Source organism: Dipodomys ordii, unplaced genomic scaffold, assembly GCF_000151885.1.
Source record: "Dipodomys ordii isolate 6190 unplaced genomic scaffold, Dord_2.0 Scaffold55, whole genome shotgun sequence".
Lineage (NCBI taxonomy): Eukaryota > Metazoa > Chordata > Mammalia > Rodentia > Heteromyidae > Dipodomys > Dipodomys ordii.
Window position 1 is genome coordinate 6,229,731 of NW_012267271.1, and position 23,851 is coordinate 6,253,581.

The 23,851-nt window shown below is 46.7% G+C and overlaps 1 protein-coding gene across 1 annotated transcript in view; it reads left to right on the top strand.

Moving 5' to 3' along the window:
• Fubp3 (far upstream element (FUSE) binding protein 3) overlaps nt 1-23,851 on the top strand; it is a 67,587-nt gene that overhangs the window by 17,491 nt on the left and 26,245 nt on the right. The window contains exon 2 of the mRNA XM_013021285.1: nt 12,479-12,584. Coding sequence (XP_012876739.1) covers nt 12,479-12,584 — 106 coding nt within the window. The remainder of the gene's footprint in view (nt 1-12,478; nt 12,585-23,851) is intronic.

Consider the following 23,851-nt stretch of genomic DNA (forward strand, 5'->3'; position numbering starts at 1 on the left):
GCGCCTCCCGCCGCCGGGGCGGACTGGCGAGCCTCCTGTTCCCGCCCAAAGCCTTGGAAAACATCACTTAGATTTCCTGCATTTCCAGAGTGGAGTTAGGAAAAGGGGAGGGGAAAAACCCTCAGAGGCTGTCATAGTTTTGCGGAAACTTTTTGGAGAGAGGAAGATGTTCAGCGGGTGGTACTCAGAAGGGACAAACAGCGACAGTTCTCCTCTACTGGAGTCAGGTGAACTTGTTCACCATCAGACAGCGCCGTGTACTTTCTTAACGTGGGGTTTCGAGAAAGCTCAGGTTTGCCAGCAGCATGACGACGGGATCTGCCAGAAATGCTCTCCGGCTTAAGACCGAGCTTGATCTCAGTTATAGTAACAAGTCAGCTCCAACATTTCCTTGGGTGTCTTGCCACCATCATCTCTGCTTATGTTTCTGTAACTAATGGCTGCTTGATCCCTCACAGAAAGCCACAGAAATGGTTGTATTAGGGGGAGGTCTCCACTCAGGCACTTGGAGATGTGGTCTTTCCATCTCTTCTTAGGATTCAAGAGGAAAAACCCCACTGGTTTCCCGAGATACTGACATTTCAGTTCATACCAAGTTCCTGTAGACATTATGTTGGATCCCAGAACTTTGCAAACGTGTAGTCCCACCTAAAGTTTAATGAGCTGAATGAATGATACTTTCTGCTTCTATGGCAGCCAGTGGAGTAGTGGGTTTAATCCACCTTGGTAATGGTTGAGTTGTGTCACCTACCTCTCTTCCCCCACTGCACTGGCTGGCAGTGTGGTATTGGGTTCTCTGCTACGGGGTCCTGAACCTTGTTTCTCACTGGCAACTACTATGTCATGGCTTTCACTCTGTACTGATTTGTAACCATCACCTTGTTGACCTTCCTGTGTCCAGGAAGAATTATATTCCCTGCCTCAAGGGGCTCAGAACCCCCACATGCAGAAAGCCTATAGTTGAATATTAAGTGAATTTTGAATCATTGAAAAGAATTCCTGCTTCTCATATTTTTGTAGCCTGCTTTAGAGGGAGGCCCTCTTTTTTTGTGCCAATATTGGGGTTTGAACTCAGGGCTTGGGCACTGTCTCTTAGCTTTCTCAAGGCTGGCATTCTTCCATTTGATCCACTCTTCTACTTCCTGATTTTTGCTGGTTAATTGAAGATAAGAGTCTTGGGCTTTTCTGACCTGACTGGTACTGTGATCCTAAGACCTAAACCTTCTTTAGAAGCTAGGATTACAGGTATGAGCCACTGACTTGAACTCCTGTTCTTACCCTGCTTCAGAGGGAGATTCTGCTTTTGTTGTTTAGTTCCAGTACTGGGGCTCCTGGGGCTTGAACCTAGGGCTTGGCATTCTTGTTTGGCTTTTTTTTTTCAGGACTGGTGTTTTACCACTAGAGCTGATTAATTGGTGCTCAGCTTCACACACTTTCTTCCCGGGCTAGCTTTGAACCTGTCTTCAGATCTTAGTATTTTGAGTAGCTAGGACTACAGGCATGAGCCACTGGTACCCAGCAAGGCCCTCTGTTAAATGCTGACCTAGTGTGGAGAGTTAAAGCCATGGTGTTTACTATTACTAGCAAGGAAAAACTTCATTGGGATTGTACCCAGCTCTGAAATGCACTGGAGCAGGACTGCCCCCTTGGAGATTGGACTGTAAACATGCTCCTTCTGAATACCAGCAGTTGGAGGTATATATTCTCACCAAGGATTTGATGGCTGTTAAAAACTAAAGAAAAGCAGGTTTCTGGGTCATTCTACATTTATTCCATAGCTTTGTTGTAGGCAAGAATCGAATGTTATAGTTACAGTGAAGCACACCTCAGAAGAGCTCTTCAGACATCTAGATGGTCACAGTTCTCCATTGTATACATAGCATGTCAAAAGATGTGACTTTCCTCCAGTAAATGGGAATAAGACAGTACATTTCTTTTTTTTTTTGTCGGTTATGGGGCTTGAACTCCGGGCCTGGGCGCTGTCCCTCAGCTCTTCAGCTCAAGGCGAGCGCTCTACCACTTGAGCTACAGCGCCACTTCCGGCTTTTTGCTTATGTGGTGCTGAGGAATCGAACCCAGGGCCTCGAGCATGCAAGGCAAGCGCTCTACCACTGAGCCACCTTCCCAGCCCAGATGGTGACTTTTTTTTAATTGAAGCGCTGGGTTTCCTTTAAGAGAGCAATATCTATGTTTATTAGAAAGTAAAGATACAGTATACTTATTACATATTCTTTAAGAGGTTATTCCTTTGTTCATTTCATATAGTTGTTTTTTGCCAGTTGAGGGGCTTGAACTCAGGGCCTAGGCACTCCCTGAGCTTCTTTTGCACAAGGCTAGCACTCTACCACTTAAGTCACAGCACCACTTCTGGCTTTTTCTGTGTATGTGGTGCTGAGGAATTGAACCTAGGACTTCATGCTGCTAGCCAAGCATTCTACCACTAAGCTACATTCCCACCCCTTAAAAATAGCATTTGTGGTACTGGGGTTTAAACTAAGGACTTTGTGCTAACATTGGCAAGTGCTCTTTTTTTGTTTTTGGTTGGTCACAGGGCTTGAATTCTGGGCCAGGGCGCTGTCCCTGAGCTCTTCAGCTCAAGGCTAGCGCTCTACCACTTGAGGCACAGCACCACTTCTGGTTTTCTGGCTTTCTGGTGGTTAATTGGAGATAAGAGTCTCAAGGCCTTTCCTGCCCAGGCTGGCTTTGAACCGCAGTCCTCAGAGTCCTCCTGAGTAGCTCACAAGTGTGAGCCATTGGTACCGGCTAGCAAGTGCTCTTTATTGAGCCATGCCTCCAGACCTGTTTTGTGCATTTCTGCGGTTTGAATTCAGTGCCTTCCACTTGGTTGGCTCATTTATGCAACTTACTTGCTTACCACTTCTAGCTGGCTGTTTTGGAGATGGAGTCTCATAGACTTTTCTGACTCTACTGGCTTGAAACTTCCTATGGAGTAGCTCAGCCTTTTGGTGAGCTGTGAGTGTAGGCATGAGCTCCTGCTGCCTAGCTTGCTGGTGTAATGTATAAGATCAGGTTTTACCTCTTGTGGTTAGGATGCAGTGATGTGCTCCCACATCCAGCTCATTTGAGGAGGAGCCTTGTGAACTGTTCTGCTCAGCCTGGCCTTGGGACTGCAGTCCTCCCCAATCTCAGCATTTTTTTTTTTTTTTTTTTGTCGGTTATAGGGCTTGAACTCTGGGCCTGAGCGCTAGTACTGTCCCTCAGCTCTTCAGCTCAAGGTGAGCACTCTACCACTTGAGCTATAACGCCACTTCCAATTTTCTGAGTGTTTATTGGAGATAAGAGTTTCATGGACTTTCCTGCCTGGGCTGGCTTTGAACCACGATCCTCAGATCTCAGCCTCCTGAGTAGCTAGGGTTACAGGTGTGAGCCACCAGCACCCAGCTTCCAATCTCAGCTTTCTAAGTGGCTAGGATTATAGGCATGTGCTATTGGCAACCAACTAATAGATGTTTTTTTGACTCATGGCAAAGTCAAGTATTCTGCTCCAGAAGTTGAAAATTGCTGTGCCGCTGGTTGTCTTGTACATGTCCAGCAGTTAAAGTTACTCAAGTCAACATTTTACTGGGAATTAACTTTACTGTGACTTTCTGAAAAACTTGAAGCCAGTGTCTATAGGAAATCCACTGACTGTTTCTGTAGCTGTCCTTTAAGCGGACCCAGTAGGGTACCCTGCAGAGAATACTTTAAAAAAAAAAGTACTCAACATTCCGAATGCTGGTGGCTCACTCCTGTTATCCTAACTACTCAGGAGGCTGAAATCTGAGGATCGTGGTTTAAAGCCAGCCTGGGCAGGAAAATCTGTGAGACTCTTGTCTCCAATAAACTCAGAAAAAGCCAGAAGTGGGGCTGTGGCTCAAGTGGTAGAGTTCTAGCCTTGAGCACAAAGAGGCTCAAGGACAGCACCCAGGCCATGAGTTCAAGCCTCAGGACTGGCCAAAAAGAAAGAAAAAAGAAGTTTAGGGCTGGGAAGGTGGCTTAGTGGTGTAGAGTACTTGCATGATGAAGTCCTGGATTCAATTCCTCAGTACAACTTAAACAGAAAATGCTGCAAGTGGTGTTGTGGCTCAGGTGGTAGACTGCTAGCCTTGAGCAAAAAAAAAAGCTCAGGGACAGTGCCCAGGCCCTGAGTTCAAGCCCCAGGACTGGCAGAAAACAACAACAACCAGTGTAAGGGATTTGGGCCATGTGTGACTGGGAGCACTAAACTTCCTGTGTGGTCCTGAACAGTAGGTAGTGAATGAATGTATCTGTAGGCTTTTCTCGCTTTCAGCTGAAGTTGTTTTTGCTAAAATCTGGTAGTTACTGTGTGTTGTCAAACTTGTGTTTCTCTGTAGTTGATATCTGAGGCACACATCTCACACTAGTAGCCCCTGAGCTGAAGATTCGGGAAATCAGGACTGCTCTGCACATGTAGGAGCCTTTGTGCCTTAACTCCTCCAAGGGTGGAAGCTACGTGGTATAAATATACTGACAACTGGGAAAGAATCACCAGCATTTCTGTGGGAGTCTTGAACTATTATCCCAACACCAGATGGAAACAAATCACTAGCAAGACTGGCCTGTGGCTGGGAGGTGGTGATAAGCTTCAGGTCACGTGCCGTTGTCCTCTGGTGGAGTGCTGGGCCAGGGCAAAGACGGAGCAGACATGTTTGTAGTTGCTTATATCCTCATAATAACCAACTTAGATCGAGGGCTATAATTCTCATTTCATACTTGCAGATAGCCACGGGGAGATAAAGTAGTTTTCTCAGAAAGACGCACGTGGTCAGTGCTGTATGTGTAGTAGTTCTTGGACCCGTGCAGTTAGCGGGTTAGTTTTCCAGTTCTCAAGGTGAGGTTCTGCCGGGGCTAACAGAAGTGGATAGGAGACTTTGTGGTTCTTAGGCCCACTTGGAGCTGCAGCTGCTTCTCGGGCATCTTACCTCCAGATGGGCTTTTCTGAACCCACTGAAAATTCAGCAGATAGCTTTTGAACGAGCCAAACATTCTGCTGAGAAACATCAGGGAAGGTGTTCTTAAACTCGACGAGAATGTGAACCCTTTTGGAACTCTTGGAAACTGAACCTTTCCAGAAATACTTACATTTTAGGAAGAGCCCCCAGTTAAGAACTTGTACCCTAGGGGTACGAGGATGCCTGTGGTGGCCCACTCCTCGCTACCACTCTGGGGGCGGGGGGGTGTCACCCTTTAACCGGCGCTCCTTCAAGAGGCTATACTGTCGAAAGGAAGATGAGGTTGAGGCAGAGCTGAGGACTGACATCCTACGGCACTGTAACGGAATTCCTTGTTTTGTTAATGCCAGTAAATAGGGCAGGATCAGCCTGTGCCCCATCTCTGATGACAACAATAGCTACCATTCATGGAGCTGTGTTGTATGGATGCCAGGCCAGGACTCTTAGATATGTTCCCCCATTTGATGGTCACAGAGTCCTCAGGGATGGTAATCCACGAAACGCTGACTAAGTAGAGAGACTAAGTGCTGTGTAATCCTAGCTTCTCAAGAGGCTGAGATCTGAGGATCATGGTTCAAAGCCAGCCCAGGCAAGAAAGCCCATGAGACTCTTCATGTCCAGTGAGCCACTAAAAAAACTGGAAATGGGCTGTGGCTCAAGTGGTAGAGCTCAGGTCCTGAATTTAAACCCCAGGACTGGCACCAAAAGAAAGGGGGTGGGGGCAGAGGATAGACTGTATCTAGACTGAGGTTCAAGTTCTGGTTCTGCTACTTAATAGCATAGAGACTGGAAAAATTGTTTAATCTTTTCTTTCTTTTTAAAATTTTATTATGTAGTCTAAGCCTTACACTGGTGATCCTCTAGCCCCAGCCTCCTGTGTGCTTATTTTAACTTTTCTTTTCTTTTTTCTGGTCGTGGGGCTTGAACTCTGGGCCTGGGCGCTGTCCCTCAGCTCTTCAGCTCAAGAGAAGCACTCTACCACTTGAGCCACAGCACCACCTCCAGTTTTCTAGTGGTTTATTGGAGATAAGAGTCTCATGGTCTTTCCTGCGTGGGCTGGCTTTGAACTGTGATCCTCAGAGCTCAGCCTCCTGAGTAGCTAGGGTTGTAAGCACTGGCACCCAGCTTTCACTTTTTTTTTTAATTAGCCCTGGGACTTTAACTCCAGGCCTGGTACTGTCCTTGAGCTCTTTTGCTCAAGGCTAGTCCTCTACCACTTTGAGCCACAGCACCACTTTATTTTAACTTCAAGCCCCAGTTTTCTCTCCTGTAAAATAGAAATCCATAGTAGTAGTAATTTACAAAACAATAGGTAGGGGTGGTTACTTGCCTTATTCTGCCCTAGAAAGGCAAGGCAGGAAGATCTGGAGTTCAAGGCCAGCCTAGCATACATTATGATTTATCTCAAAAAAAGAAAGAGAAAAAAAGAAAGAAAGAAAAAGACCTCCCAAATTCTAGCTACTTTCAAGGTTCAAGACTTGAGGCTAGTCTGGCAGAAAGAGGCCTCCATCTCAACAGACAGGTGGGGCTTAGGGATTCATACATGTGGTCCCAAGCTCTAAATAGATAGGAGGTTCACTCTACCCAGAAAACAACTGAAACAGAAAATGGCCTGAAGGCATCGCTCAAGTGCTTGGAGGCACACCCAGTGCTACCAAACCAGATAAGAGAAAGCTAATGTTACCAGGGTGGTAGTGGGTAGTCATGTTCTTTTGGTGCTTAGCATTGAACCCCTGGGCACCTGGAATGCTGAGCACTTGCTCTCCTCCTGAGCTTTGCCCATCACAGTGTAGTCTCTTGTCTAGGTACTAGCTGCATAGACATTTTAGTGTGTGCAAGTTCAGTGGGTTCATGCCTTTTTCTATATTACTGTTCCATTTCAGTGAGGGGTTCCTTACTGTGTGCTTGGTATTGGTCTGGGTGCTTTACACCTGTTAACCATGTTGTCCAGCATGGCTGTAATTAGGCCTATTGGCTCCAAATCCCACAGGAATGTGAATGGGAGCTGCTTTATGAGGGCACCAGCAGGCACTAAAGGAGTGAGCAGTGCAGCTGATGCCCTCCTGTCTCTTACCTGCTCTAGGGAGTGGGTGCAGGACTTCTTTGCCCTTTCCTGCATGACTCCAGACCTGTCTTTTGGACTAGTTCCTGTCTAAGCCCTGGACACTAAGACCCCTGCCACACAGCTTCCCCTTGCCATGGGGAGCAGAGAATATTCCAGTCCAACCTGGATTTTCTCCCAGGCAGAGCTGCTGCAGTGGCTGCAGGAAGTAGCTTGCAGGGAGGGAGCTGGGCTCCTGCTCCCAGGTTGGGTTGGAGCTGTTTCTGATGCTGGGTGGAGTGGTGGCCTTACTTAGCAACACGGACATAGTGTGTGGACGGCTCTCTTCCTGGCACTTGGGTGGCTTTGCCCATTTCTGTTGAGAGGAAAGTTCTGAGAAGGATGGAGTGTGGTAATGATGTTCACAGCTCACCATTTGGTTTATGAGGTGGACTGTTGTGATTAATTGGCCAAGAGAGAACTTTTTTTCTTGCAAGTATACTAGGAAAAGTTGATTGCCATGTTTCCTAACTTCAGTCATTTATCTTCCTCCTTTAGGATTTTCGCCATATCTGTGAGCCCTCAATGTGCTTTTAAATTGAGATTTATTAAGTATATTATTAAAGGAAAATACATTTTTGTTATGCGTAGAAGCTAATTGTATGTCTGAGTTTAAAAACATCGATCCAGCCAGGCACCAGTGAGTGGCTCATGCCTGCAATTCTAGCTACTTAGGAGCGTGATCTGAGGATTGTGATATGAAGCCAGCCTGGACAGAAAAATCCTTGAGACTCTTCAATGCCCAGGAACTGAGTTCAAGCCCCAGTGCTGGTAGCAAAAAGAAAAACAGTACATCAACTCACCTAGGAACCAGGCTTGTACCTGTAATCCTAGCTACTCAGGAAGCTGAGATCATCTCACTAGATTCCATGTCCAAAATAGCAGAAAGTAGGCTAGAGACATGTTTCAGGTAGTAAGGCTTCAGCTGAGCAAGCAAACATGCGGCCCTGAATTCAAATGTCAGTAGTATAACAAAACAGACAACTGATCCGTGCATTTCCTAGAATCACTTTGTCTTCTGTTGGCTTTTGGAAAATACTGGTTTAGTCTGCCCTGCATTTCACAGGGGACACACCAAGGAGCAGGGCCCCCATGGAAGGTTTTTTGGTCGGTCATGGGGGCTGAACTCTGGGCTGGGCACTGTCCCTCAGCTCTTCAGCTCAAGGCTAGCGCTCTACTATTTGAGCTACAGCACCACTCCTGACTTTTCCTGCTTATGTGGTGCTGAGGAATTGAACCCAGGGCCTCATGCATGCAAGGCAAGCACTCTACCACTGAGCCACCTTGTAAAGGTCTTATTTAGGCCACACATTGGAAGAGCTGGCTTGTGGCTGCTGGTACAGTGCTACCGTGCCTCCATTTCTGCTAAGCATTGACTCTGGAGGCTTAAGTTCTGTGATGCTGATTTACACATCAGAACAGGGGTTTGAACCCAGGGCCTTGACTCTCACTTGGCTTTTCACTCAAGGTTGGTATTCTACCACTTGGGCCACAGCTCTATTTCCAGCTTTTTGCTGGCTAGAAAAGAGTTTCACAGACTTTTCTATCTAGATTGGTTTTGAACCTCAATCCTCAGGTCTCAGCCTTTTGAGTAGCTAGGATTATAGGATTGTTTTATTAGACATTTGAAGTTACTTCTTGTAACAAGATGGTATTTGTATAAAGGAATGCATTTTATGTTGCAATATATATTATAGATGCTACAATGTAAGTTTAATATAATGTTGAACTCATCTCTAACATTTATGTAGTCAAATTTAGTCTATTGGCCAGGCACCGGTGGCTCACGCCTGTAATCCTAGCTACTCAGGAGGCTAAGATCTGAGGATCACAGTTCAAAGCCAGCCCGGACAGGAAAGTCCGTGAGACTCTTGTCTCCAATAAACCACTAGAAAACTGGAAGTGGCGCTGTGGCTCAAGTGGTAGAGCACTTGCCTTGAGCTGAAGAGCTGAGGGACAGCGCCCAAGCCCAGAGTTCAAGACCCACGACTGACAAAAAAAATTTAGTCTACTGGCTTCAGAGCTGTACTTGGTTATTTTTTGAGATAGGCTGCCTTGAACTTTCAGTCCTCCTGCCTCAGCCTCCCAAGTGCTGGGAATGCAGGTGTGCACGACTACATTCTTCTTGGGCTGTACTTTTTGACCATTCAACACTGCTCTCAGTGGAAATTGCCCAAAATGTGGATAACTAAAACAAAGGTAACTTAACAAATGTGAACTGGGTGCTGGTGGCTCTTAATTATAATCTTAGCTGTTCAAGAGGTTCAGATACACTGAATCAAGCTTTAAAACCAGCCTGAGCAGAAAAGTCCTTGAGGCCGCATGTCCAAAATAACCAGCAGAAAGCAAGGCTGGAGCTGTGATTCAAGTGGTAGAGCATTAATGCAGCAAGCAAGCTGAGTGAATGAGAGGTTCTGTGTTCAATCCCCAGTACTAGCAAAGTAGAGAACAAATCTGGATGCCTGTTTTTAGAGTACTTAATACAATCTAAATTTAGGTACAGGAAACTTGTACTACTTGTGATATACCCACATTGTAGGGAAGAAATTACATTGCACACAGGTGCAGAACTCCTGTTGTAAGGCAGCTGGGGAATCAGGTGGAAGAGAGTCTGGAAGGCAGGTGAGAGTTAGAGGTATGTACCTCATGTGCAGAGCCACTTAGCAGTTGTTGCAGATGTTAGGTCTCTGTGGGGTACAGGGCACTCTCAGTCTACCCGCCCTTCCAGCAAAGTGAGTCCCCGGAATTGTGCCGCCCCCTTCGCCAGCCTGTCCCAGACATGTGGAGAAGGAGATTGGAAGCCCAGAGTAATGGAGCAAATGACCGTCTTACCTGCAACTCGGGTGTATGAGACGAGGCATTTTGGTGTTTTACTTACTGAGGAAAAAAGTGTCTTAGAGAAGTACTCAACGCAGCCACCCTTGTCACTTGACCAGACAAGGAAACCTTGTTATCCAAGGACTGTACAGTAGATGTTGTTTGTGGTGTCGTACCATAGACATTGTACACAGTGTCGTTAACTGTCTATACAGTAGGCATTGTATGTGGTGTCTGTTCAAGATCTGTACAGTAGGTATTGCACATAGTGTTGTTTAAGGTCTGTAAGTAGACATTGTACACAGTGTCATTCAATGTCTGTGAGTAGATTTTATTCACAGTACTGTTCAAGGCCTGTATAGCAGGCATTCATGGGCTTTGCGTGCTGGCTGCTCTGTGATCTCAGGTTCCTCAGCTGTAACACACAGTGCAGAGTCAGCCATAGAAGATACGTAAACTAATAGGTGGGTTGCGGTTTTGTTGTTGTTGTTTATGTGGTACTTAGGAATGGAAGCCAAGGCCTCATACATACTAGGAAAGTATTCTACCCACTAAGTCACATTCCCAGCCTCATTTTTTTCTCTTTTTGATCAGTTGTGGGGCTTGAACTCAGGGCTTGGGTGCTGTCCCTGAGCTCTTTTGCTCAAGGCTAGCACTCTACCAGGTTTACATCTCCACTTCTGGTTTTCTGGTGATGAACTGGAGATAAGAGTCTCACAGACTTTCCTGCCCAGGCTTGCTTTGAATGGTGATCTTCAGATCTCAGCCCTCTGAGTAGCTAGGATTACAGGCGTGAGCCACCAGTGCCCAGTTGTAGGTTGCATTCTAACAAAGCTTTCCTTGCCAAATCAGATAGCTTGCCTGCAGTAGCTTGCTGACCCTGGCCTAGACTAGGCCAGTACCTCCCAATGTTCTTCCTACCTTTATCTCCTTGCAGGCTTTCTCTTGGGCAGTCAAGGAATCCTTTACACATATAGTCGCGTGTTTCTTTCTTCCTTGACTCAAAGCAGGTTCCCGTCAGCCAGTCTGTACAGTCCAAGCTCTGCCCCTGCCCTGTAAGGCTCTGTGCTACAGCACATCTGGTCCCGCTACTCTGGCATAGCTTTCTCTTCTGTTCATACCTAGTTCTAAGCCTGCTTCTCAGGGCCTTTGTACAGGCTTTCTAGGACATGCTTCTGATTTTTCTGCTGTGTCCAACTCACTGTCATTGAGGTCTCGTAAGTGGACACCTCCCCACAGAGGCTTTCCCGGGTCATCCTTATAAGCAGCTCCAAACCCGCTCTTCATCATTCATTATCGTAATGTATGTCACCCGCTGAAATGGTCAGTTTATTTCACCTTGTGTGCCGTGTGATCCCCTCTCTTCCCCTGCAATGGCTGACTCCGGGAGCGGAGGCTGTTGCTGGTCTTCCTCTCCACAGCAGCTCAGGGCCTGGAGCAGAGCCCACTGCACAGTAGGCAACGCACATTTGTGGGGTAAATTGCCTCGTTTTTCCAATCGCGGCATTTGTGATGTGCTTCCTAGTGTTCTTAGCTCCTTTGTTCACAGTATCTTAACTGTCTTTTCAGAAACTGTGAAGTAAATGGTATCACACCCTGGGGGTCTTAGGCAGAGTAGGAAAGCCTTGCCCAGCATCCTGTAGCTGGCAAACAGGAAGGAAGAGACCAGGCACCACTGTGATGGCAGGATGGCTGGCATCCTCTCTGAATTTAGTTGGCAGTACCAAATAATTGTCTTTGGTTGGTTGCTTATTTGTTTGTGTGTTGGTCCCGGAAGGCCTCAGACCTCTTGGCACCCTCAGACTAGGTCAGAACTGCCTGCACACACGTGGCTATGTGAGAGGATGGCTTCGCTAGCTGTCCTTGGTCACGCTGCTTCTTGAGCTGAACTTGGACCCGCTCCAAGGGCAGTCATGGTGAATACTCCCTTGCTTCAGCGAGAGTTGATTTATTATGAAGGTCACACTTGATTTCCTCATGAGAACTACGTAGATACTAAGAAGTTTTCTGTACCTTTTGTTTCTGGAGAGAAGATTTAATAGCTCTGTTCTGTTCTTTGTTGGTAGTAAATGTTAACTGCTGAGGCAGCTCTGAGCTTGTCCCCGTTATCCGGTGCAGGAATCCTTCAGAGAGGATGAGAAATGGTGTATGTCGGCCATCTCCTGAACAGTTCATAGGTATTAACCTTAATAGGATGCTGTATTCCTGAGGAGTTGTCGCTGTTGAGCCACCAGGCCTTTTAAACATCCTGGAGAGTCTGAAGGAAGGTACTTGGTGATAATAAAACCTTTCAAAGCTCTTCATGCCTACCAGCTTTGCTTTCTTGAGATGTGGCATACCTACATGTTAAGTGGCTGCTTCAAAATACTAATTTGCTTGTAGAAGACACGTTTTGGGGAGGAGTGTTTTATTTCTAAAGGCACAGTATTAAGACTAGAAGAAAGCTCAGCAAACAGAAAAATACTTGTTTTGCCTTATGTTAATCCCGGTGGGAGGAAATGGTGGTGATAAGTCCTTTAAAAACTTGTCTTTCTTCAGCAAATACAGCGACCTGTTACTCAGTATTTAAATCTGATTTTCTCCATAGATTGCTGCTAAAATTGATTCAATTCCTCACTTGAATAATTCCACGCCTTTAGTGGACCCTTTGGTCTATGGATATGGAGTGCAGAAGCGGCCCTTGGATGATGGAGGTAAGCCGCTGTGAACACCTTGCCTTTCCAGCAGCAGTGAACCTGCCGTTTACGTTTGAATCTATGTCAGCCATTTCCTTAACGGCTCTCCAGCCTCGCTCGCTTTCAGAGGAATGACAAGGGGAACATATTTAGGATGATTTTTCTCAGCAATTCTCTAGCATTTGAGTTCCTATTTGCCTTGATAATACAGGAATCTTTTCCGCTGAGCTCCAAGGCAGAGTTGGCCTTGAGCATCTGCTAGGAAATAATTTGACCCATTGAGAATTGAGTTTGATTACCCTTCGTTTGCTGTGCACGTGCGGGAACTGAAGTCCCCACTTCTCTCCTAGGAAAAGCTGAGATTTGGAGCTGGGCACTAAGGAACTTCTGTCTTGAGCCCCAAGACAGGGAGGGGGCGGCACACTTACTACAGTGCTGCTGGCTTTCACCATGCTCATTTTGACAGGTTGTGTTCTGTCGTTCTTTTCTTTGTGTGTGTGCGTGTATGTGTGCATGTGCGTGTGCTGGTCCTGGAGCTTGAACTCAGTGCCTGGGTGCTGTTCCTGAGTTTTTTCTCAAAGCTAACGTTCTGCCACTTAAACCACAGCTCCACTTCTGGCTTTTTGGTGGTTAATTGGAGATAAGAGTATCTCTGACTTTTCTCCCCAGGCTGGCCTCCAACCTGATCCTGAGATCTCAGCCTCCCAAGTAGCTAGGATTACAGCATTGGGTACTAGGCCCATTCTCTTCTCCCTTCTCCCCCTCTCTCTTCCCCCTCCCCCCAAGTTTTGTTTTGTTTTTTCCTTGTAAAGATGCTGTACCCAGAGAGGTAATGTGTACATTTCTTGTCAGGCATTGTTACCCCCTCCTTTGTTTTTCTTCCACCATCCCCTACCTCCCTCACTCCCCCCCCCAAAAAAAAAAAAGTTGTAAGGTTTATTTCCAACACAGTGTCTTATATCATTGTTGAAATTCGTCATCCTGTGTCCTTGTTTCAGCATTTTGTTATTCCCCGTCCCTTCCTCAAATTAGATAAATGTATAATATACAAGATGCAGGGTACCAAAACCAAATACAGTGTCAACAAGGATATACCATAGGAAGAACAACATATAAAAGAAACAATGAAAAAAATCACATAGTACATTAAAAACATCAACAACAAAGAAAAACTTCTTATGTCCATATTTTGGGGTTCATTTCACTTAGCATCATCTTTTTTTTTTTTTTTTTGGTCTGTCATGGGGCTTGAACCTCTAGGCTTGGGCACTGTCCCTGCACTCTTCAGCTCAAGGCGAGCACTCTACTGCTTGAGCCACAGCGCCACTTCCAATTTTTGAGTGGTTGATTGGAGATAAGAGTCTCACGGACTTTCCTGCCCAGGCTGGCTTTGAACCGCGATCCTCAGATCTCAGCCTCCTAAGTAGCTAGGATTATAGACATGAGCCACCGGCGCACAGCTTTTTTTCTTTTGTCAGTTGTTGAGCCTGAACTGGGCCTGGGCACTGTCCCCTCAGCTCTTCAGCTCAAGGTTAGCACTCTACCACTTGAGCCACAGCACTACTTCCGGCTCTTTCTGCTTATGTGGTGCTGAGGAATCGAATCCAGGGCCTCATGCATGCAAGGCAAGCACTCTACCATGGAGCCACCTTCCCAGCCCACTTAGCATCATCTTTTTTTTTTTTTTTTTGTCGGTTGTAGGGCTTAAACTCTGGGCTTGGATGCTGTCCCTCAGCTCTTCAGTTCAAGGCGAGTGTCTACCACTTGAGCTACAGCGCCACTTCCGGTTTTCTGGTGGTTTATTGGAGATAGGAGTCTCAAGGGCTTTCCTGCCCGGGATGGCTTTGAACCGTGATCCTCAGATCTCAGCCTCCTGAATAGCTAGGATTACAGGCGTGAGCCACCGGCGCCCAGCAGCATTATCTTGTATGGTCATATGTACAGCTTTTGACAGGCTCATTGTCCTCCGTCCTCCCCCGTCCTTCCTCCTTCCTTCCCCCACTTCCCTAGTTTTTTAAGTTTTTTGAGACAAGATCTTAAACTATGTAACCCAGGCTATCCTAGGACTGAAATCTCTTGCTTCAGTTTCCCAAATGCTGGGCTTACAGGTGTGCAGCACTATACTTGGTTTCATTGTGACATTTTCATATATTTGTATTACATACTTTGAACATATGGACACACATCTTCCCTAATAGTTCCTTTATACTTCCATGTGCAATAAGATCTTTCTAGAAGCAATCTTTTTTTTTTGTATTCACTGCTTTGGTTTGTTTTGATGCCCTACTCAACCCCAAAATAATTTGAAACCACTTACAAGTGCCCATTGTCAGCACATGGGTACAGTATCCATCAGAAGTGGCTGCACAAGGGGCTGGGAAGGTGGCTCAGTGGTAGAGCGCTTGCCTTGCATGCATGAGGCCCTGGGTTCGATTCCTCAGCACCACATAAGCAGAAAAAAAAAGCCAGAAGTGGCGCTGTGGCTCAAGTGGTAGAGCGCTAGCCTTGAGCTGAAGAGCTGAGGGACAGCGCCCAGGCCCAGAGTTCAGGTCCCACGACTGGACCAAAAAAAAAAAAAAAAGAAGTGACTGCACAGGCTGGGAATGTGGCTTAGTGCTAGCCTTGCATGCATGAAGTCTGGGTTCGATTCCTCAGTACCACATAACACAGAAAAAGCTGGAAGTGGTGCTGTGGCTCAAGTGGTAGAGTGCTAGCCTTGAGCTAAAGGAACTCAGGGACAGTGCCCAGGCCCTGAGTTCAAGCCCCAGGAAAAAGTAGCTACAGAGTTGGAACTGCTACTGCAAGGTAGTAGTGTACGAGGAGGGTGGTGTGCCCTAGCTTATGTGAGCTCATGTGTGTGATCAGGGGCTCAGGGTTTTCTCTTCTATTCTCGGTCAGTCTGCATGTATACTAATTATATATGTGCTTTGGTGATGTGTACCTGAATTTTTTTTTTTACTTAACGGTATGCACTACATGATTTCCTCTCCCACAAATATGTTTCTATAAAAGTACTTAGCCAAATCTAATTAAGTGGGATTGATTTCTCTAGTCTCTCTGGGACTTGTAAAAGAAAATATAGCCATGTGATTATTTTGTGATTATTTTTATTTACATATTTATTTGTGCCAGTCCTGGGGCTTGAACTCAGGACATGGGCATTGTTCCCGGACTTTTCTACTCAAAGTTAACACTCTACCATTTGAGCCCAGAACTCTACTTCTGGTTTGTTTTTCTTCTTGTTATTAGTGTAAATTGGAGATAAGGTCCCTGGACTTTGCTTGTCTGGGCAGATCCTCAGATCTTAGCCTCTGGATTAGCAAGGGTTCCAAATGAGTGGCCAGGTGGTTTAAACATTGGAAATGTCTGAACTCACAGGGCAAAGAAGTGATGCAAAGTGGGAGGATTGTCTGTGTACAACATTGTTCAAGATAACAAGCACCCTTCACACTGATGTGCTGGGATCACTTTTGTTTGACCAGTGTTTGTGATTTCTGAGACCAGATATGCTGAATGCACTTGCCTGCACTTTTACCTTGTGAAGAGGTGTAGTGAGAAGAAACCTTTTTACCTTCCCAGAGCTTCTATAATTTGCTCTCTCCTCTGGGACACCAGTGTAAAAGCAAATTGCATTGTCTGGTTCTGAGCACAGGTCTCCTTAAAGCCCAGTGTTTCCAGAAATCAAGATCAATACATTTCCAGCTCACCCAGCCTTTCACAATTCCTTCTTGTTTTCACCTGCAACGTGGATGTAAGTCTCAAAACCTGGGCATGTCCTACACAGATGGCTGTCGGGTCCTCCGTAAGGTACCCTAATTAAGTACTTGCACATTGACCCCTCTGGCACTGTGCAGACATTTTTCTCCCACCAGTCCCTGTATAGCTATTTGAAATAAATCAGCAAAAGGCTTTGAATTTATTGATAAGAGAGCTGGGCAGCAGCAGATGTCACCAACCTGGCCATATTCACCCTGGAAGCCAATGTCACTATTGTATCATTCCCCTCTTATTTTGAAGAATAAGTCCTTGTAAGCATAATGGGTTCTCATTTTCCCCCTCTTAGTGGAGAGTAATGGGAGAGCCCTTCTGCATCCTGTCCCGCCTCCACCCAGGTCTCTTGATACCTTGTCTAGGACAGAGAAGACCAGATTGAAAGAACAAGACACTTTACATTCTGTATATCAGTTTGATAAAACTAATCTTGGCCTGCCCTTGAGCAATGCTAAATAACAGTTATGAAATTGTTTGCCTTCAGTAAATCGGTAAGCCAGACTCAGTCTCCTCTTCTCATTGGTCTGCTACTGGGCCAGGAGAATATGTGTGAGCCCAAGGGTCCTTCTTGGTGGGGAGACATGTGAGTGCAAGTTCAGAAAGCGCAGGGTGGATACAGTGCTTCCTTCTTAGCAGTGAAAATCCAATGGCTTCGTGGGTTATGTTTGTTTCATTTGGTTTGTTGGGTATTTTTGGACAGAAGCTTGCAGGATTGCTTCTTTAGCAATATGAACTTTCTAACTTTGCCATGCAGCAGAGTTCTTTGACCTCTGGAGGTTAAAGTTCAGTCCTCTAAAATGTTAGGAGGTGTTATTTAGGTCTGCTTAATAACACTTCAGTTCGTGTGTGTACGTGTGCAAGTGTGTACTAGTACAGAACCTCTGTGTTCTCCATCGGTGCTTTTTCACTCAAGGTTGGCACTGCACCACTTAAACCACAACTCTACCTCTCAGGTTTTGGGTTTTTTTTTTGACCCATGGGACTTGAACTCAGGGCCTGGGCGCTGTCCCTGAACACTTCAGCTCAAGGCTAGCGCTCACCACTTTGAGTCACAGCACCACTTCTGATTTTCTGGTGATGTATTGGAGATAAGAGTCTCATAGAATGAGATCTGAGGATCACGGTTCAAAGCCAGCTCGGGCAGAAAAGTCTGTGAGACTCTTGTCTCCAATAAACCACTAGAAAACCGGAAGTGGTGCTGTGGCTCAAGCGGTAGAGCACTCGCCTTGAGCTGAAGAGCGCAGGGACAGTACCCAAGCCCAGAGTTCAAGCCCCACGACCGACTAAAAAAAAAAAGTCTCACAGAAGCTGAGTGCCAGTGGCTCACGCCTGTAATCCTAGCTACTCAGGAGGCTGAGATGAGCATCGAGGTTCAAAGCCAGCCCAGGCAGGAAAGTCAATGAGACTCTTATCTCCAATAAACCACTAGAAAACCAGAAGTGGTGCTGTGGCTCAAGCGGTAGAGCACTCACCTTGAGCTGAAGAGCTCTAGGACAACGCCCAAGCCCAGAGTTCAAGCCCCACGACTGACAAAAAAAAAAGAGTCTCACAGATTTTCCTGCCTGGGCTGGCTTTGAACTGTGATCTTCAGATCTCAGCTTCCTGAGTAGTTAGGTTGACAGGCCTGAGCCACCAGCTCTTGGCTCATTTCTCAGTTGTTTTTTTGTTTTTGTTTTAGTTGGTCGTGGGGCTTGAACTCTGGGCTTGGGCACTGCCCCTGCACTCTTCAGCTCAAGGGGAGTGCTCTACCGATTGAGCACCACTTCTGGTTTTCTAGTGGTTTATTGGAGATAAGAGTCTCACAGACTTTCCTGCCCTGGCTGGCTTTGAACCACAATCCTCAGATCTCAGTCTACTGCGTAGCTAGGATTACAGGTGTGAGCGCTCAGCATTTCTCAGTTTTAATTGTAGGTAAGAGTCTCAGGTTTGTCTGTCTGAGCTGGCTTTGAACTGTGGTCCTCAGATTGCAGCCTCCTGAGTAGCTAGGATTACAGGTATGAACCACCAATGCCTGGCAAACACTTCAATTCTGAATGTAACCAGGAGGAATCGCTAACACACATTTGTCAAGGACAGGAGTTTGCACACTGTGCTGGTGCCTGAAAGTGTACCAGGCAGGTAACGGGGACTGGCAGCATAGAGCTATGTGAACTGGCTGGTCCTGGAGTCTGCCTAGACCCAGAAGGGACCTCAGCTCTGCTTGAGGATCTGCCCGGGTGCTGTGCTCCAGACGAGCCGACCTCCTTCTCCTGCGTCTGGCTTCAGACTGGCTGATCTGAACAGTAACAGCTTCAGTCTTGACACCCACACTTCCCAGCAGTCTTGGAGTTCATGGTGGCACCAGAATTCAGGAATCATGCTCTGGGTCTGGCTTGTGGCACCTTCTTCATACAATACTTTGTTCACCCTGCTGTGGCTGGAGCCTCTTCCCGGAGCCAGTCTGACCTGTTGTGTTTAAGGGTGCTTGCTTCCAGCAGTTGAGGACATCCAGTTGTCCCTATGTGGTGATTGCCTCCCTGGCCTTCGAATCCTTTACTCTGCATATTCCTTGCCAGCCTACTGGTCTGTCTCTGCTCTTCCTGAAACCAGCCCCTCATTCCAGCTTTTTTTTTTTTGGGTCCGGTCGTGGGGCCTGAACTCTGGGCCTGGGCGCTGTCCCTCAGCTCTTCAGCTCAAGGCTAGCACTCTACCACTTGAGCCACAGTGCTACTTCCGGCTTTTTTCTTTTTGCTTATGTGGTGCTAAGGAATCGAACCCAGGGCCTCAGGCATGCAAGGCAAGCGCTCTACCACTGAGCCAACTTCCCAGCCCCCTCATTCCAGCTTTCTTCCTGGCCACCTTTTTTGTTGGTGGTTGTGGGGCTTGAACTCTGGGCCTTGGCACTGTCCCTCAGCTCTTTAGCTCAAGGCTAGTGTTCTACCACTTGGGCCACAAGCCACTTCCAAATTTCTGGTGGTTCATTGGAGATGAGAGTCTCACGGGGTCTAGGAAGGTGGCTTAGTGGTAGAGCACTTGCCTCGCATGCATGAGGCCCTGGGTTCAATTCCCCAGCACCACATAAGCAGAAAAGGCCGGAAGTTGTGCTGTGGCTCAAGTGGTAACCTTGAGCTGAAGAGCTAAAGGACAGTGCCCAAACCCAGAGAGAGAGAGAGTCTCACAGACTTTACTGCCTGAGCTGGCTTTGAACTGTGATCCTTAGATCTCAGCCTCTTTAGTAAGTAGCTAGGATTACAGGTGTGAGCCACCAGCACCCAGCTTCATAGCACTTCCTCCTCACAGCCAGACCGTGGGCTCTGACTCCTAGGCTCTCTCCACCCATCCCTCTCTCATTCTCCTCACCTCTCCCTTGTTCCTTTCCTCCTCTTTCCCCTATCGGCCTCCCTCTCCCCTCCACCTCTTCCCTTGCTCACACGCTCACCATTGACCCCTTCTAGTGGCATACAACATGCCCTCCTTTATTCTGCAGGTGCCAAGTCCCATTCTGCCCCTCTCTCCTGAACTTTATATACTGTGGCAGACTGTCTTCTTTTCTCTGTGGCCTTAGCGAGGAAAGTAGTAGTAGTTCCTTCTGTGCATCATCTCATGGCATTTTTAATGTGTGCTTAAAAGTATGCTCTAAAGTTAAGAGAATGATATTAGAATGGTGTTAGCTGACTGTGTGTAGGGGCTGAGCTTTTATTCCAGAAACAACCCTAGTGAGGACTCTGAGCCTGTCCCACCCTCCACTCCCATGCTGTGACGGTGGGCTTCCTGTGTACACCAGGATTTCTGTGCAGGTGGAAGAAGAAAGGAAGATCTTTCCCTGGCAAAGTATGACCTGGCTGGTTGGCTGGCATCTGGCAGCCAGCAGGCCGGGTGGTAAACATCTTTCCAAGAAGGGGACGGAGAGTGAAACCTGCAGCTGGTATTAGGGCAGAACCTCAGTTGTCCATCACCTGCAGCGCCTGTGAGGCTGTTTAACCTCTGGGGAATGCAGCTGTCAGGTCAGAAGAAGGTTCCTGGGTCTCTACAGTGCTTTCAGGCTATGTTAATAGTAGAGGCTCTCTGCTCCATCACTCAAGGGGCTTTAAGGCTCACCTGATGGTACAACCCCTCTAGAAAACAGTATAACAACCTTTTGAAACTGAATGTACTTACCACACAGCCTGCAGTTGCACTCCCGAGCATTCATTTATCCTCAAGAAATGAAAACTTAGTATTCATGTATATAAAAGCCTGTCTATAAATCCTCATTAGCAGCTTTTTGCCTAATAGCCCCCAAATCAAAACATCTCAGAGGTCTTCAGGAGGTGCAGGGCCAAACAAACCGAGATCCAACTGCTACTGTGGAGTATCACTTGACATTGAAAAGGAACAAATGTGAAATGGTATGGCTGAATCTCTAGGGCTTATGGGATTGCATAAGCTAATCCCGAAACAGTACATACACCCTGATCCTCCTTACCTCTTTTGGGGGGTGGGGGACAGGGGTTTGGGCATGGGCATGGCTCTACCACTTTGAGCCACAGCGCCACTTCCAGTTTTTTGAGTGGTTTATTGGAGCTAAGAGTCTCACCGACTTTCCTGCTCTGGGTTTTGAACCTCGATCCTCAGATCTCAGACTCATGAGTAGCTAGGATTTCAGACGTGAGCCACTGGCACTGGGCTCAGAAGGAACTTCTTATTGTACAGATAGATAAGAAGTAGTTTGCTACCTAGCTGGTCAGTGACAGAAAGGACACAAAAACCTAGGTCTCTGTGTGATACACAGTAAGTGTAGTGCTTGAAAATGCGAATAACGAAGCTTGAGAGGTACCTACTCAGGAAGCTGAGATATGAGGATTGCGGCTCAAAACCAGACCGCACAAGAAAGTCCATGAAATCCTATCGTCAGCTAACCAGCAAAAAACCTGAAGTGGAGCTGTGGCTCCTGTGGTAGGAGCACTAGGCTGGAATGAAAAAACAAAAGGAGTTCACAGGCCCCAGAACCGACACAAAAACAACCCAGAGAGCTGAGCACAAGGCTGAGTTCAAGCACCAGCACATACATACATACAAAATACCAGTTGCAGTGCAAATAAGATAATCATTTTAATCAGAACCAGTTAGTTGCACACATAAAATACATGGGTAAATGAAATAAAGACATATGAAATACAATCATCCCTCACCATATTGCAGATACTTGTTGTGGCTTTACTGTATTTAAAAAAACACAAAACATAGTAATCCTTTACCTATCATGGGAGATACATTCCAGAGACCCCAGTGATAGGTGAAAATCTGAGAAATAGTAATGAATTATGATACAGTAAGGGCTGACTGTTTAACGCTGCTACTTTGTGGATTTTTACCCATCGCGGGGGTCTCTGGAACGGAACTTCCACGATATAGATGAGGGATCACTGTAGATAACCCTATTGCCCACAGTATATTATTTTGTTTTCACAAAACTGGTTGTTGCCTTGTATGTCTTTTGGGTTTTTTGTTGTTGTTGTTCTTGTTTTTGTTGTGTTTGTTTTTTGTGCTGGTCCGGGGGCTTAGGCTCAGGACCTGGGCTTTTTATGCTCAAGTCTACCTCTACCACTTGAGCCACAGCTTCACTTCCACCTTTTGGTGTGTTTCATTGTGGATTAGCATTACAGACTTCCCTGCTGGCTTTGAATTGTGATCCTCAGATCTTTGCTTCCTGAGAAGGATTACAGCCATGAGCGACTGGTGCCTGGCTCCAAGGTTGATTTCATGTCTACTTGCTTAGCTGCAAATAAGTCTTAGTGCTGTCTGTCTCTTCGTGGTATAGGGGTTTTTTGTTTGTTTGTTTTAATTAAGGCCTTGTACTTTCTAGGCAGGTGCTCTTCCCCTTGATCCATTCTTCCCAACCCTATTTTTGACATTAGTTTTTGTTTTTAATCTGTGTTTTGGCCTGGAGCTGGCCTCAGTCTGTGAACCTCTTATTCTAGGCCTCTCCATAGCTGGGATCACAGGAGCAAACCACTGTACCTGGTTTGTTGAAATGAGGTCCTGTTAACCTTTACCGAGGCTGGCTTCAAAGTGTGACCCATATCTTCACCTCCTGAGTAGCTGTGGCATTGTGCCTGGTCCCGATGATTTTTCTCTCGGTGTCCATTGCTCTGGAAAAGATACAAGTCCCGGTTCATTCCCCTCCGTAGCAGTTAGATGACTCTCCTGTTCTTCCTCATTCACAAGAGGAGCTGCAAGCAAGAGTCCCGTATTGAGACAGCCCCGAAGAATTTCCTCATTTCAAACACCCCAAATAATTGGCAAAATCAGTAACAGATGACTGGCCTGGGGCCTCGGAGCTCTCCTGCGCCCAGGCAAGCATTGCTGCAGGCTACAGGAAGCCTCATGTCCCCTCAGCCACTGAGTGTCACTGGCTGGGCCTGGGAGAGCACTTGTGACAGTCACATGAGAGGGAACTCCTCAGAAGAGGCAGTACTAGCAGGGACCCTTTGGAAGCCCCATGGTGTGGGGCTGCCTCTGGGTGTGTCATCACTGACTTGTTCTGTACCATGCCAGTCTGTCATCTGCCTGTCTTTTTTTTTCTCTCAATATGTTTTTATTATAAAAATACTGTACAGCTGGGTGCCAGGGGCTCACCCCTGTAATCCTAGCTACTCAGGAGGCTGAGATCTGAGGATCATGGTTCAAAACCAGCCCTGGCAAGGAAAGTCTGTGAGACTCTTATCTCCAATAAACCACTAGAAAACTGGAAGTGGCGCTGTGGCTCAAGTGGTAGAGCGCTAGCCTTGAGCTGAAGAGCGCAGGGACAGCGTCCAGGCCCAGAGTTCAATCCCCACGACCAACAACAACAAAAAATACTGTACAGAGGGGTTACAGTTACATGAGCAAGATAATGAGTACATTTCCTATCAAGCATTGTTGCCTCCTCCTTTGTTTTTCCCCTACTATCCCTTCCCTCCCCACCTTCACAACTACACTCCCCCTCCTCACCCCTCCCCACCTAAATTGTAAAGTTCCTTTTTCAACCTAGCGTCTTGTACATCTCATTGTTACAATGGGTCAACTGTATCTAAGCATTTTGTTTTTTCCCTTCCCCTCCCCCATCGGCCTGTCTTGAGTACTGACTGGCACTGTTGTCCTTGGGTTTGGAGGTTTTTTGGTGCTGGTCCTGGGGCTTGAACTCAGGGCCTGGGTGCTGTCCCTGTGCTTTTGTTCTTAAGGTTAGTGTTCTACTTCTTGATCCACAGCTCTTATTTTCAGCTTTTTGGTGAATAATTAGAGAGAAGAGTCTCGCCCAGTCAGGACCCTTATCTGTAATCCTGGAGGCTGAGATCTGAGAATCACCATTCAAAGCCAGCCCATGCTGGAAAGTATGTGAGACTTTTTTTTTTGGTCGGTCGTGGGGCTTGAACTCTGGGCCTGGGCGCTGTCCCTCAGCTCTTCAGCTCAAGGCGAGCGCTCTACCACTTGAGCTACAGCGCCACTTCCGGTTTTCTGGTGGTTTATTGGAGATAGGAGTCTCACAGTCTCTCCTGCCCGGGCTGGCTTTGAAC